This window comes from Ambystoma mexicanum, chromosome 2p, assembly GCF_040938575.1.
Source record: "Ambystoma mexicanum isolate Mex_15411 chromosome 2p, UKY_AmexF1_1, whole genome shotgun sequence".
Lineage (NCBI taxonomy): Eukaryota > Metazoa > Chordata > Amphibia > Caudata > Ambystomatidae > Ambystoma > Ambystoma mexicanum.
This window is the reverse complement of record NC_090923.1, coordinates 171,882,484-171,897,260: the sequence shown is the minus strand read 5'-3', so window position 1 is coordinate 171,897,260 and position 14,777 is coordinate 171,882,484. Positions and strand designations below refer to the sequence as shown.

The 14,777-nt window shown below is 48.7% G+C and overlaps 1 protein-coding gene across 1 annotated transcript in view; it reads right to left on the bottom strand.

Annotated features, from left to right (window-relative positions):
- Positions 1–14,777, bottom strand: part of PLXND1 (plexin D1) — a 352,004-nt gene that overhangs the window by 227,972 nt on the left and 109,255 nt on the right. The window contains exon 2 of the mRNA XM_069643445.1: positions 11,157–11,333. Coding sequence (XP_069499546.1) covers positions 11,157–11,333 — 177 coding nt within the window. The remainder of the gene's footprint in view (positions 1–11,156; positions 11,334–14,777) is intronic.

Sequence of the window (14,777 nt, the reverse complement as noted above, 5' to 3'; positions counted from 1 at the left end):
ATGGTGGAGGCCTGCAGTCCATGCATGGTGGAGGTCTGTTTACTACTAGTGTATCTGTAGTCTGAATTATCAAGGATTTTTTCCAAGGATGCTGAGTTTACCTATCTAGCATAAACCTCCCAATATGTTATCACAGATACAGACAAAAACACCAGATACCATGAATCTTATGAGGATGGCGCAAAATGCGCACTAAACAAAAAGCAGCGCTCATTACGGCCCACATGGAATCACAGATGACTGCACAAATACATCTTTATCACTGTAATGAAATGACATCACTAATGACATCACGTGTAACTTCTGCTGCTGTTGTGCATGATGTATCATTCTTTAAGAGACCATTTGCACCCTTGATACCTTCTTTCGTAAGGAAATGTGTGCTGCCATCTTTCGACAAAACAATATGAAAAATACAAAAAAAAAAGGAAATTCAGAGGAACTGCATTCTCGCCCTTAATTTCTAAATTTAACACCACAGAAGACCACCTCACCTTCAGGAAATGACTAAATTCATGGTTATTCAACTGTCAATAACTAGCACAAAGGACAATAGCAGTGACTGCAAAGAGGACTGAAACAAATGCACAAAGGTGCAAGAACACTGATAAGGGACAACTGAAGAGAAATCAAGAAGAACCAAAATGCCCCACATCCCTCCACCCGCCCCCCTCCCAGTCATGTGCTACAGCTAGAGGGATCGGCAAAGAGTAGCCATGCCTCACATTAGACAGATCAGTGAAAGACAACCCACGCGCAACATCTAGGCATTCTGGAAAGACCAGCCATGTGACGCATTAAAGCATCACTCCAGATAGTTAGGGTTGTTCAGTCACGCATCACTTCCTGAAGGTTTATGAAAACCAGCCAAGCCTCATGTTAGCTTCCAATCTTACAAGCCAAAGCAAAATTATACCGAAAAGTCTTGCTGAGTAACGAGAGACCTATTGGGTGCAACCAATCCATTGCTCTCAGAGGAACCAACGGGGGAAGATAGCCTGAGGTAGGATAGGTGGCAGCCAATGATGGCTAGCAGACCCTAGCCGGGAGTGTTGGAGGGTACCACTGAGCAGCAAACAGATGAGTGCTGGGGACATATTTTGGAGGTACTGTTGAGATCAACCAATGTACTAACCAATCCACCCCACTCCTACTCCTCCAACACAATCCACAAGCACTATACATGACTATGGGCTAGCCAAACTACACATTGACACACAAAGCATTAACTGACTTTGGCACTCAACACACTTCAGAGACACTGGACCTAACCTCAGATAAACGATACCAGTGTACACAATCCATAATAACCTCAGCCTTACCACACACAAATGCTCACCAACACAACTCCCTCAGACATGTAGAAAACAACCACAACACTAGACCCCCCTTACGGATACAACAAACCAGTGCGCCGATTATACTTCCACACTAACCGCACATGACTCAGGCACCTGCACTGAGTCTTATCCTTACGGTTACAAAACCAACCCGCACACAAGACAACACACACAGACGCCAGTATCTCCTGGTTCTGAACCTATCCTATCATCCTATCGTCACTAACACACCCTGCCTTCTTTTCTTGCAGAGCCACGTGAGCGCCTGGAGACGGCCCCTGGGTAGTAACAGTGCAGAGTATATATCAACATAACATCTATAATGCCATGTTTGAGGTATTGCGTCCTTAACGTCCATTCAACAGACGTCTTTCTCACACAATGAACATGTCTTAAATTGTCTTTGCTCTCTGTTATGCAAGCGTATGACACCTGTTCTGAAATATTGTGAATAACTAAGTGCCAATTTCTGACTGTTTCTCCTTCAGAGTGAGTAACTACTAGGGAGGCCGGATAACACCACTGAGGCACCATGGTAACAGCACTTTAGTTGGTAGTGGGTGCATACATGCCAATTTTGTGAACCAACGTTAACCAATACCATAACCCCCAGAATGCAGTTGGTTGTTTATTGAACAAATAGGACTGAAAAAATGGTGTCCCGTGGAGGTCATTTCCCTTCGGTGTACAGCGTCCATGTCTTTTCTGGTGACTGGGGTGCGGTCTACTAACTGTAAGAGATAATGTTTAGACCTTCTAATATTTATCATTGTATAGCTTAGTTTAAACATAAAAAACACCATGTTAAGAGTTGGATGCAGGAAAAACTCACATGAATGGCCGGTAAAACTGAAATCTAGCTGAAACAAGACGAAGCACATTAATGGTGAGCAATAAGGCTCAAAGGTCATCCGTGACATAAGGCTTTATATGCCTTAACATTGGTAGTGGGGAAACTGTTTACAATACAGAGATAGCAGAAAGACGGTCCTACCCTTCTCGAGTCATCACCACCGTCATGGAAAGAAATGTCACATTAATGTATGAAAGGTTGGGGCAAAACTTTTTAAATCAAAATCGTCATCGTTTATCAATCTATGGTATCTGCCAAATAATTGGTCATACAACGCGCGCCATTTACTGAAAGGAATTTTTGGTTTGGACTAAAGAAGAATGGTGAGGGAATGGAAATAGAGAACAGACTATAGCACTTTTACTGTGCACTGTTTTGACACAGTTCCAAGGACGACTCATTTATGAGCGCGACTTATTACAGTTCTAGCATTTTGTTATGGCCAATTGGTCAAGTACCGGGAAGGCCCCCTCCACCCCCACACTCCACCCCCTCCGACCGTCACTTACGTGTGTCCCTCGTATGAAAGATATAAGGAATTATGAAGATACGTGATCATTAGCCCAAACAGCAGAGGCCCCCGAGGATAAAGTCAGGCTTTCAAAATGCATGTAGCGAGAGCTAAGTGGATTAGTGCACCAAGCAAACCCTCTCTAATGGCCATTACACAGATAAGGCTGCTCTGCCTGCCCTGCCAATGAGAGCAGAGCTGTGAAGCCTCCATGTGTGGCAGGTACACCTTGCTATCTCCCTATCTTAAGCAAAGCCCTCCGGCACAATTACCCACAATGCTCGAGGGGCGCCTGCCTCATGACATCGTTGAAAGGGACACACTTTTATTTAGTGGAGCATCGATTCACTACATGTGGGGAGGCACTGCAAGTCCAGAGTTCTCTGGCCTCGCGCGTGCCGTAAGGCTGAGATGGTGGCCATGTAGCACAAGCCATGCAACTTTTGAAGCTGCCCTCTTATGCTTATAGATGATAGCTCAAAAAAGTTAAGTGCTTCCCTCAGATATGTGGATTGAATCAGACTCACCAGTTCACACAATTCCAAAAGCTAGGAATTTTACATTTTGCTGCTCTGTGGGTCCTTACGGTGCTTGTAGTGTAAGGGCAACAAGGTTCTGCTTTAATTGTGTGCTCAGGTCAGAGACTTTCACTCTTTTAATTCTTTTTCTCAGCCCCCGCCACCCTATTTTCACAATGCAGACCCGCGGTCACCTCTGTCTTGGCCAAATGGTCCATGCACCTGGAAAAGTGGTTTGTGTACCATGCACATTCATATCACGATGGGCTTACAGCAGAGGTATGGAAACTGTGTCTCACCAGATGTTTTGTACTGCAATTCCCATGAGCCATCCCTATTGACTATGCTGGCTGGAGTCAATGGGTTGATACGGCAAAGGTTGCAGACACCTGCCTTACAGTTTCTCCCGCATGGATGCCAGACGCGACCCAGTTACAGCCGGTGCTTCCGGTGGGCCTATCTGATCATTAGGGGCTGCATCGGTTCCTGAGGCATCACTGAAATGATGGAGACTTGGCTGTATGGGGTTAAATCCACATCTAGTGATATCACTGAAATGGGGAAGGCGGGGCACTATTGGGGTTGGATCAATTCCTGAAAGCACCACTTCAGAGGCTTGGCAGAGGCTTGGCTGATTGGAGTTGGATCCACTGCTAGTGACATGACTGAAATGACAGAAGCTCCGCTGTGTGGCGCTGGATCCATTCCTGGAGGCATCACTGCAATGAAGGAGACTCGGCTGTACAGGGCTGGGTCCATTCCTGGAGGCATCATTGCAATGGAGGAGGCTTGGCTGTACAGGGCTGGGTCCATTCCTGGAGGCATTACTGCAATGGAGGAGGCTTGGCTGTACAGGGCTGGGTCCATTCCTGGAGGCATCACTGCAATGGAGGAGGCATCACTGCAATGGAGGAGGCTTGGCCATACGAGGCTGGATCCATACCTGGAAGAATCACTGCAATGAAGGAGGCTCGGCTGTACGGGGCTGGATCCATTCCTGGAGGCATCACTGCAATGGAGGAGGCATCACTGCAATGGAGCAGGCTTGGCCATACGGGGCTGGATCCATACCTGGAAGCATCACTGCAATGAAGGAGGCTCGGCTGTAGGGGGCTGCATCCATTCCTGGAGGCATCACTGTAATAGAGGAGGCATCACTGCAATGGAGGAGGCTCGGCTGTATGGAGGAGGCTTGGCCATACGGGGCTGGATCCATACCTGGAAGCATCACTGCAATGAAGGAGGCTCGGCTGTACCGGGCTGGGTCCATTCCTGGAGGCATCACTGCAATGGAGGAGGCTTGGCTGTACAGGGCTGGGTACATTCCTGGAGGCATCACTGCAATGTCGGAGGCTTGGCTGTACAGGGCTGGGTCCATTCCTGGAGGCATCACTGCAATGGAGGAGGCTTGGCTGTACAGGGCTGGGTCCATTCCTGGAGGCATCACTGCAATGGAGGAGGCTTGGCTGTACAGGGCTGGGTACATTCCTGGAGGCATCACTGTAATAGAGGAGGCATCACTGCAATGGAGGAGGCTCGGCTGTATGGAGGAGGCTTGGCCATACGGGGCTGGATCCATACCTGGAAGCATCACTGCAATGAAGGAGGCTCGGCTTTACCGGGCTGGGTCCATTCCTGGAGGCATCACTGCAATGGAGAAGGCTCGGCTGTACAGGGCTGGGTCCATTCCTGGAGGCATCACTGCAATGGAGGAGGCTTGGCTGTACAGGGCTGGGTACATTCCTGGAGGCATCACTGCAATGTCGGAGGCTTGGCTGTACAGGGCTGGGTCCATTCCTGGAGGCATCACTGCAATGGAGGAGGCTTGGCTGTACAGGGCTGGGTCCATTCCTGGAGGCATCACTGCAATGGAGGAGGCTTGGCTGTACAGGGCTGGGTACATTCCTGGAGGCATCACTGCAATGGAGGAGGCTTGGCTGTACAGGGCTAGGCCCATTCCGGGAGGCATCACTGCAATGGAGTAGGCTTGGCTGTACAGGGCTGGGTCCATTCCTGGAGGCATCACTGCAATGGAGGAGGCTTGGCTGTACAGGGCTGGGTCCATTCGTGGAGGCATCACTGCAATGGAGGCATCACTGCAATGGGGGAGGTTTGGCTGTACAGGGCTGGATCCATTCCTGAAGGCATCACTGCAATTGAGGAGGCATCACTGCAATGGAGGAGGCTTGGCCATACGGGGCCGGATCCCTTCCTGGAGGCATCACTGCAATGGAGGAGGCTCGGCTATACAGGGCCGGATCCATTCCAGGAGGCATCACTGCAATGAAGGAGGCTTAGCTATACGGGGCTGGATCCATTCCTGGAGGTATTACTGCAATGGAGGAGGCATCACTGCAATGGAGGAGGCTCGGCTGTACGGGGCTGGATTCATACCTGGAGGCATCACTGCAATGGAGGAGGCTTGGCCGTGTGGGGCTGGATACATTCCTGGAGGCATCACTGCAATGGAGGAGGCTTGGCCATACGGGGCTGGGTCCATTCCTGGAGGCATCACTGCAATGGAGGAGGCATCACTGCAATGGAGGAGGCTCGGCTGTACGGGGCTGGGTCCTTTCCTGGAGGCATCACTGCAATGAAGGAGGCTTGGTCGTAAGGGGCTGGATCCTTACCTGGAGGCATCACTGCAATGGTGGAGACTTGGCCGTACAGGGCTCGATCCATACCTGGAGGCATCACTGCAATGGTGGAGGCTTGGCCGTGCGGGGCTGGATCCATTCCTGGAGGCATCACTGCAATGGAGGAGGCTTTGCTGTACAGGGCTGGATCCAGTCCTGGAGGCATCACTGCAATGGAGGAGGCTTGGCTGTACAGGGCTGGATGCATTCCTGGAGGCATCACTGCAATGGAGGAGGCTTGGCCATACGGGGCTGGATCCATTCCTGGAGGCATCACTGCAATGGAGGAGGCTTGGCCATACAGGACTGGATCCATTCCTGGAGGCATCACTGCAATGGAGAAGGCTTGGCTGTACGGGGCTGGATCCATTCCTGGAGGCATCACTGCAATGGAGGAGGCTTGGCCATACAGGACTGGATCCATTCCTGGAGGCATCACTGCAATGGAGAAGGCTTGGCTGTACAGGGCTGGATTCATTCCTGGAGGCATCACTGCAATGGAGGAGGCTTGGCTGTACAGGGCTGGATGCATTCCTGGAGGCATCACTGCAATGGAGGAGGCTTGGCTGTACAGGGCTGGATTCATTCCTGGAGGCATCACTGCAATGGAGGAGGCTTGGCCATACGGGGCTGGGTCCATTCCTGGAGGCATCACTGCAATAAAGGAGGCTCGGCTGTACACGGCTGGATTCGATCCTTATAACATGACTGCAATGAAGGAGGTTTGGTTGGTCAGGGCTGTATCGATTCCTGGAGGCATCACTTCAATGGAGGAGGCTCGGCTGTTTGGGGCTGGATCCATTCCTGGAGGCATCACTGCAATGGAGGAGGCTCGGCTGTATGGGGCTGGATCCATTCCTGGAGGCATCACTGCAATGGAGGAGACTTTGCTGTACAGGGCTGGATCCGATCCTTATGACATGACTGCAAGGAAGGAGGTTTGACTGGTCGGGGCTGGATACGATCCTTATGACATGACTGCAAGGAAGGAGGTTTGACTGGTCGGGGCTGGATCAGATCCTTATGACATGGCTGCAGTGAAGGGGCCTTGGGTGTATGGGGCTCGAGCCCTTGCAGGTGACTTCACGCAAAGGAAATGTGCTGACGCTGCTTATTCACAATTGGCCACCAGCAGCCATGGGTTCATCCTAAAACAAGGTCGAACCTTTGCAGGAACATTAGACAGGTCTGTCTCCTGTCTAGCTCATCTGCGGGAGATTTTTCACACCTTGTGCCAAACTGCCCAAACCTCCAAGCCGAGCCCCGAGGGATCTCACCCATCAGACACGAGTTACTTGAGCAGGCCTGGAATTTGAGCAAGGCCACAGTGAACACTTTGAGCTCCCACAAGACCGGGATAGTGGACGCAGCCTTGGAAAAAAAGGAGATTCCAGATGCAGTGAAGATGCAAACCCCATCTGCATCCTAGAGAGGGGGGGGAGATTCAGAAAACCTGCCCTCTCGGCTCATATTTAATAGCTGAACTATGACCTGAAATCCCCAAATGATATCTTGATGTGAGTAGCGGGGATGGCCAGATAATCCAAAAGCCGGCACACACTGCGCACCAGCGTGTGATATTTATAATTCTTGGCACCTGATCTTGTGATGGAATCTGGAAGGTTGGCCAAAGAGGCGGGGATTGGAGCCAAGTGCATCTTGAGGGCGTCCAAGGAAGGCAGCCTTTCTCAGGCACAGTCCCATCTCAAGCCTTCTTCAATGTGATGGGCTCCAATAATGCCGCTATTGGCCCAATGCTCAATTTAAAATTGCCTCAGGAGCTTGATTTCATTGGAAGTCTCTTTATTCCTTATTCCAACATTAGTTCATTCGCACAAGACTCGGGTGCGTCAACCAATCAGCTTTTTCGGAGCCCCGGATGTCGGAAAAAGCCTCTGTTCCAGTTCTATGAATGATGGCTGACTTTTTTTGCTGACCTGCACTTTCGGCGAATTTATTTTTACTGATTTTCCCACTTTTTTTTACTGCAAAATTAGGGTGAATTAGGGTGAAGACCCCCACCTCCGCTTAGGATCCATTGCACCCCCCATATATACCTTACCCCAATTTACCATATGCATTTTGCTGCAAAAAAAGTGGAAAAGAAATCGGTAGGAGGTGATTTGGTGAAAGTGTAGGTCTGCAAAAGTGGGGTAGACCCTGCGTTCAGAGTAGGCTGGGGGCGGGTCTGCTCCCCGCGCTTCCTGATGCAGCAGCGCCTCGATTTAGCATAGATGCTTCCACTGAGGCTCTCGTCCATCACTTCTCACAGTCCCTCTTCCTCCTCCTTCTCAGTCCTAATGGGAACAGAATGGAATTCTCTTCTTTTTTGATATTTTGATATTTTCATGGCGTCCGTGTTTTTTCCCATCTTATGCACTGTTCACAAACCGAGAGTAGTGGGCCTGGAGCATAGAGAATCGTGTTCAAAATGTGGCCAGGATGCTTATCGTCATCAGCACTGGGCGGGCAGCGGCTATCAGCTGGCCACAGTGCCCCAAACCTCTGTAAAGGCCCTCGCGTTTACTCTGGGCAACAGGGGCCCGATTGCCGAAACTTTGCCCCCGTGCAAGTGTGCATGGTATTAACACTAGGGTAAAATATGCCCTATCATTTAAAAGCACTGGGACAGACTAGAAAACCTTTGCACTGTGACAAGTGCTGTTTGGCATGGTATTAAGTACCAGGGCAAATTGTTGTGTATGGCATGGTTCAATGGATTTTGGTGGAAGGGCAAAGGTTGCCCTGGTGCAAAAATGCACTGGAAATATACCTTTTTTGCACATGCGCAATTTTAGCCTTGGTGCTTATAACATGCCAAACTACACATGTCACGGTGTAAAGGTTTTCTAATTTGTCCCAGTGTTTCTACAATATAGGGCCAAGTTTGCCCTCGTGCTAATACCGTGCATACTTGAATTTGCATCTCGGCAACGTTTCTGTAACCTGTCCCCAGGTCGTTAGCAAGCGCTACGGGCTACCCAGCTGGCATTTATGTTATAATATGTTATGCCATTGGGATTTATAATGCACACCCTGACATTTGCATAGCCTCCAGGGGCGCCAGCGGATCAGAAGAGAGCGAGTGGCATAGGTACGTTTGGCAGATTGCAGCCTACTCAGTTATCAGGGCACCTGCTGATTGGGCAGCTGTGGATGCGTACGCAGAGGTGGGAGAACGGCCAGCACTGATAGTGAAATGGCATGCTAGTATTCAGATGTGCTGAAGCGTTTGTTTTTGGAATTCGCATTGGTTAGTTGCAACTCTGGGTAACCAATGGGCTTGCATGTCTTAAAATCAAGTCAAGATTGCTATTGGATAAAAAAGAATGTGTGAACTGTGCATTTCTCACTTGGGCAGCCCTCCCTCCCCATTACCTTGAGGGTAGATCCGGTGCTGTCATGATGACTAGGTAGATCTATCTATGCTCTTCAGGCAGTTCCATATCACTGCACTACATGCATGATATATTCCTAGTTCTTCATGTTATCACTGATTGTCACCTGTGTGTTATAAGATAACCACAGGCGATGTGTATCATACATGGACTAGAACTTCTGAAGATTGATCCCAGGTCATATGTGTAATATTTGTCTAGTGCAGCAGTCTCATAACTGATCCCAGCTCGCCTAGGTTTTGCAGACATCTCATGCAATTACTCCTTAATGACCTCAAATGCGTGCTATTTAGCTATTCCCATATATCCAATTGGCCCGCTCATCGTTGTGTTATCTACATGTATTTCCATGTTGCCATACTGGCCACAGTGGAACTGTGTGATCTTTGCCAGGTCCCGTAATTCCTTATTGATGCCATGTCACATGTGGTATGTTAATCCGGTACGGCTTCATTACGAGTTGGGCGGTATCTCAGTGGTAAATCCACCGGAATACCGCACAAATGAATTACTGCTAGCACACCTTGTTCCGGCGGAATTTCTGCTGGATTACAAGTGGTGGTTGAGGTGTAATTGCCCATTTAATTTGAGCTTTATTGGCGGAATTACCATGGCAGAATTTCCACCGCTGTAATTCTGCCGATTCGATATTTTGGCAATGAGTGAGTTCCTGGAGGCAAATCCTCCACTCCATGCCCAAACCCATAATTTGGGTAACGGAGTTACTGCCATCTTTACCACTTACCGCCAAACTCGTAATGGGGTCGTATATCTCTAAATTGATCCTAGGTCCCGTGTGCTGTATGCATCTACTCCTACAGAATGGATCTTAAGACATGGTCAATATGCCAACGTCTAGTCCCATATCTCTATTGACGCCATGTCACCAGTGTGAGGTTCGTGGATTTCCGTATCTCCTTACTGACCACAGTTCACTTGTGATTATTTGTCTAGTCCCTTAACACCAATCTGAAACCATGGCATGCATTCTCTATTCATCTCAACCTTTACCTTCAAAGTATTTGTATTTATTTATTCTGTTTTTATAGCGCTTTAAAAGTATACCCATGCCATTGGTCTAGTCCCTGATCTCCTGATTACTCTCATATCACCACAACCCTTCCAAGTAACGCCTGGGGCGGGGCGTGCGTATCTGATCTTCTTAGAGAAAGCTTATAAACTGAGTCAGAAGATATCATGGATGGGATATTTGGGAACCAGGACTGGTCCAATATCACACAGTTGTGCCAGGGTCAGTTAGGGTATAATGAGCTCACATCTAAGAAGATTAAATATGCACGCCCGCCCCAGGCATTACTTGGAAAGGTTGTGCAAAGTCACAGGCGGCCTCTGTTCACCTGGGTGACAGGTGGCAGGTGCGGCTGCACCGCAGCTTTGCCAGTTGGACGCATTGGTGGATTCTGTAGCATGTGGGTGGGCAGCACTGTGCTACAGAGGTTTGCACTGTGCATATCTGTGCAGAGGTCCATCCATTGCGTTCACCTATGTCCCAGATCACATGTGTCCGCGTGACCCGGGGAGAGAATATGTGGAAATTCAGGGATGACCTTGTACCTTGTATACACCCATTACTTTCTTCCGGTTCAATCAATATGATAGAGCCCATTGCGAGCACACACTGGTGCATACATGACAACATTATCCATTCCATTTGGAAGACATCAGTCCAGTCTTGGTCTTTACTTTGCATTGTGGGACTTGCAGTCCTGGGTTTATAACAGAAACACCATTCACTTGTGGATCAAGACACATTTTAAAAAACAATGTTTTCAAACGTAGTTGAAACTATTTTAAAGCTATTCTTTTGTGTCCAACTGTGGCTCAGAGCGTAGTAACCTCTGACCACTGTGTGATGCATACATGGCGTTATCATTCTTACCTTAAGAAGCCATCCGCTGGAGGTTCCCAAGAAGACGATGGTGTGGTTATTGACGCTGGACACTGCGACCGAGGTTAGACCCATGGCCCGGAACACTGGAGTAGCCGCCAAGGGCTCCATGATTGCCAACGGGTGCTGGAGGTGGGCCGCGCCACAGTCCAACTGCTCCGGCGACAACTGGAAGATAGGACCAGGTTATCAGTAGGGGGCAGATGGGTGTCATAAAAGCAAAGCATTCTACACCCCACCCAAGCCGCGCAGCCCAACTTTTCCCCAGTCCTCTTCTAAAGCGAACATGCTAGCTTCTCTTTCTTTGCTAAGATTGGATGTCGCAGTGACATCAAGGATAAGCTCTTTCTGAGCTTAAGGTAGTATAAACGCACCACTTCGGTGGACGCCTGCCGCAGGCAGAGCTACCCATCCACACACTTTAGAATGCAGCTACGACTGTGACAAATTCGGTCTAGCTGGTCACATAACCGTTTCGCACTGAACACCAGACTTGCTGCAACACTTCTGCCATTGGAATACAGCGACAACCCACGATACATTTCAGTCTAGCTGGGTACATATCGAGTCCCCTGCATTAGCGTTCTGTCGTGGCCACCCTCAGCACCCGTCAACATGCCTGACCGCCTGGCTAGCTTATTAGAGCCTAGCCAGCCTTCCTATGACCTAATCCTGGCCAAATGCACACACACATCTTAAGCCTCCTCTTAGAACCTTCACAAAACTGGACTTCGGTCCCCGAGGGCGTTCCTACCACAAAGCGTGTTGAGGCCATACAAATGGGAAAAGGCGCTACTTAAATGACTACTACAATACAATACGAAGGTCTCACTGGCAGAATGTTCCTCTATGGTGTCATTTCCCTGTATGACATCATAAAAGAGGCTCTTAATGGTGGTGAGGTCACACATAGGAATGGAAACAATTATTATAACGCATACATTCCTGTGAATCTAAGCACTATATTAATGATATAACACTAGTGTTCAGCTTGCTTTCAGCCAACCGGGAAGGTTGAATCGCCCTGTGACCTGCAGGTTACCCACATATGTCTGTGGGTGCATTAGCCTACTGAGGTGCCTTGCCAGTAGGGTCGACTATTTCACTCTGCTGACTACCACAAGTGCAATATGCACGTGCAAGTGGATGCACTTCCCTACTGGTTGCCTAATTCACAGACATTGTGGACCTAGCTAGAGCGTGCACACCTTGCACATGCCGCAGTTTGCGTGCGTGCCTGATATTCGTGCACATTCAGGGTTTATGCCTGTTTTTCTAACCCGGTGCAGGGTCACAAAGTTGTGGAATCGCGGGTTCTTTCACACACTTTCTAGACCACTATCTCAAGACAGACCCGGTGTAAATTAGCGGTGCAAGGTGTTGCAGGAATGGGGGTGCGGGATGTTTGTGAATTTTAGGACTCTTTGGGCATTGCCGCTATTGGCCCGTGTCGCCTCGTGCACCTCTCCGGCACTACCCTTAGAAACAGGCCATTATATACACGCACATGGGTTTTTTAATGTAGGCACCTTGTGAATACATTGTACGCCAATAATTGGACTGTTCACGCATATGTTGCACATGTATTTACTCATGTGAATCATGGGAAAATATGTCATTTTCCATGCATAAGATGGATTTACGCCCAGTGCTGAATAAAAATAAAAAAATAAGTGCCAGGGCCAAATATTTCCTAGCACTCCTGTGACACTGTAGGTGGGCAGCCCCCCACCACTGCTGCCACCACCCATAGCTGCTCCCCACAGTGCTGACATATTTGGGGTCAGTTACACTACAGCTCGGACCTGCTCATTGTGGTGATTGGATGCACTGACTATCACCACTTCATAATTAAAGTGAGTCTCGGACAATCGTGCCAGGGCTGAGCCCTGGCTAACACCCCCACACATAAAGCAGTGTTTACGCCTGAAAAATCTTTGTAAATGAGTCGCTGTATCTGTGGAAGGTGCAGGAATTGCAAATGGGCCCTGCTCTCAAAGCCACAATTTGGTTTGCCCTATTCACATAATACCAGATTCTCTTCTTACCCCGTAATGTTTTACTCTCCAGTTCTCTCTCTCTCCCCCTCTCCCCCTCTCCCTCTCTCTCTCTCACTCGCTCTCTCTCTCTCTCTCTCCTGCTACTCTCTGTTCTGTGCCTTTTCTCTTCCTCTCACTCTATCTCTCTTCCAGTCTCCTGACTGAGTTGAAATGGCCAGAATGGGTAGGGAAGGTAGAAACTAAAAAGAGTAAGACTACTATCATTTCTCTAGCGTTTCATGAAGGATTACTCCCGCTTCCAGGCGCCATACTATTTTCTGTTATTGCTCAATTTAACAGTGCTACAGTGGCAGGATGAACGGCTTAGACGGCCCTGATGGGAGTCACAGAAAGCCAACGATGTTGGTCACTTGCACATTACCAGTCGGGCATCCCAAAATCATTGGTGCTACGAGGAATAGTTGGCAGGTAAGGCGTTGTCTATGCGCTAACTAAGCAATAGCCAATCACATATTTGCATGAGCCCCCGCCCGATCCCGGCCAAGATTTACAAGGGAGAGCAGAGTTACGTGTCTGTGCAAATGCAAGAATGAAATGTAGGGTCACCTTAGATGAAAAGAGGACTGGCCACGTCATCAGAATGGAAGCTTGGAACAGGATCAACCTGCAAAGTGACCACCCGTTTATTTATTTATTTAATCATGTATTGTTGATGGTGCAGACTGCAATGCGCGATGGCCAAGTGGGGCAAAGTATGTCTTGCTTTGTCATTCTGTTTCTTCCCCCACTTGACTCTCCTCCCGCCCTGCACTCCTCCGCTCAGATCCCATCAGCTTCTCCTGAAAGCCCACCTTCTACTACTCTCTACCTACCACATTCCCCCCTTGCTTCCACATAGCGCTCTGGAGCCACCATGTTGTGGGTGGCGTGGATCAACACTCCCAAACCTCACTGTGAGCAGTATTCGAGGTGCAGCAAGGTTGAACAGCAGAGCTAGCGCACTGATCAGAACTTTACATGCATTCCAGTATAGGACATGACCTACATGTCACCACAAGCCCCAAGAGTCCATATGGGCTCGGGGCTTTGACCACAAAAGTTACTTTCTAAGCAAAACCTGGTGTGATGGCCCATTCAAGTCAATGGTGTCACTGAGAAGCTCAGGGGTTAAAAGGATAGCTATCCTTTGGCTTTCAGGAAAGCCCTCAAAACTACTCTATTCTAACTCTCTGACTATTACTGTTCCTCTTGTTTGATAGCCTCCTCACCAGCGCCATGATGCCCCCGGGCGACCGCGCGCTCTACAAGTTCAGGTAACATAACATAACATAACATATCCCCCAGTCCCGAAAGTCCCAAATTTAGCGTAACCCCAGATCTTTTCCAGACCTAGCAACACCCCTGACTGTGAGTCTCACTACCAATAAGAAACACCCTACGTGACATAGCATAGCATGCCATAGTTTGACGTGGCATTGTATATTATGAACACTTGTGTATGGGCGCGTAATAAATGCCATATCATATATACTATAGTGAAGTGTGCATCACATAGAATATCATAGAATAACTAAACATGAATGCCATGCCTTAATATGCCATATAATAACTG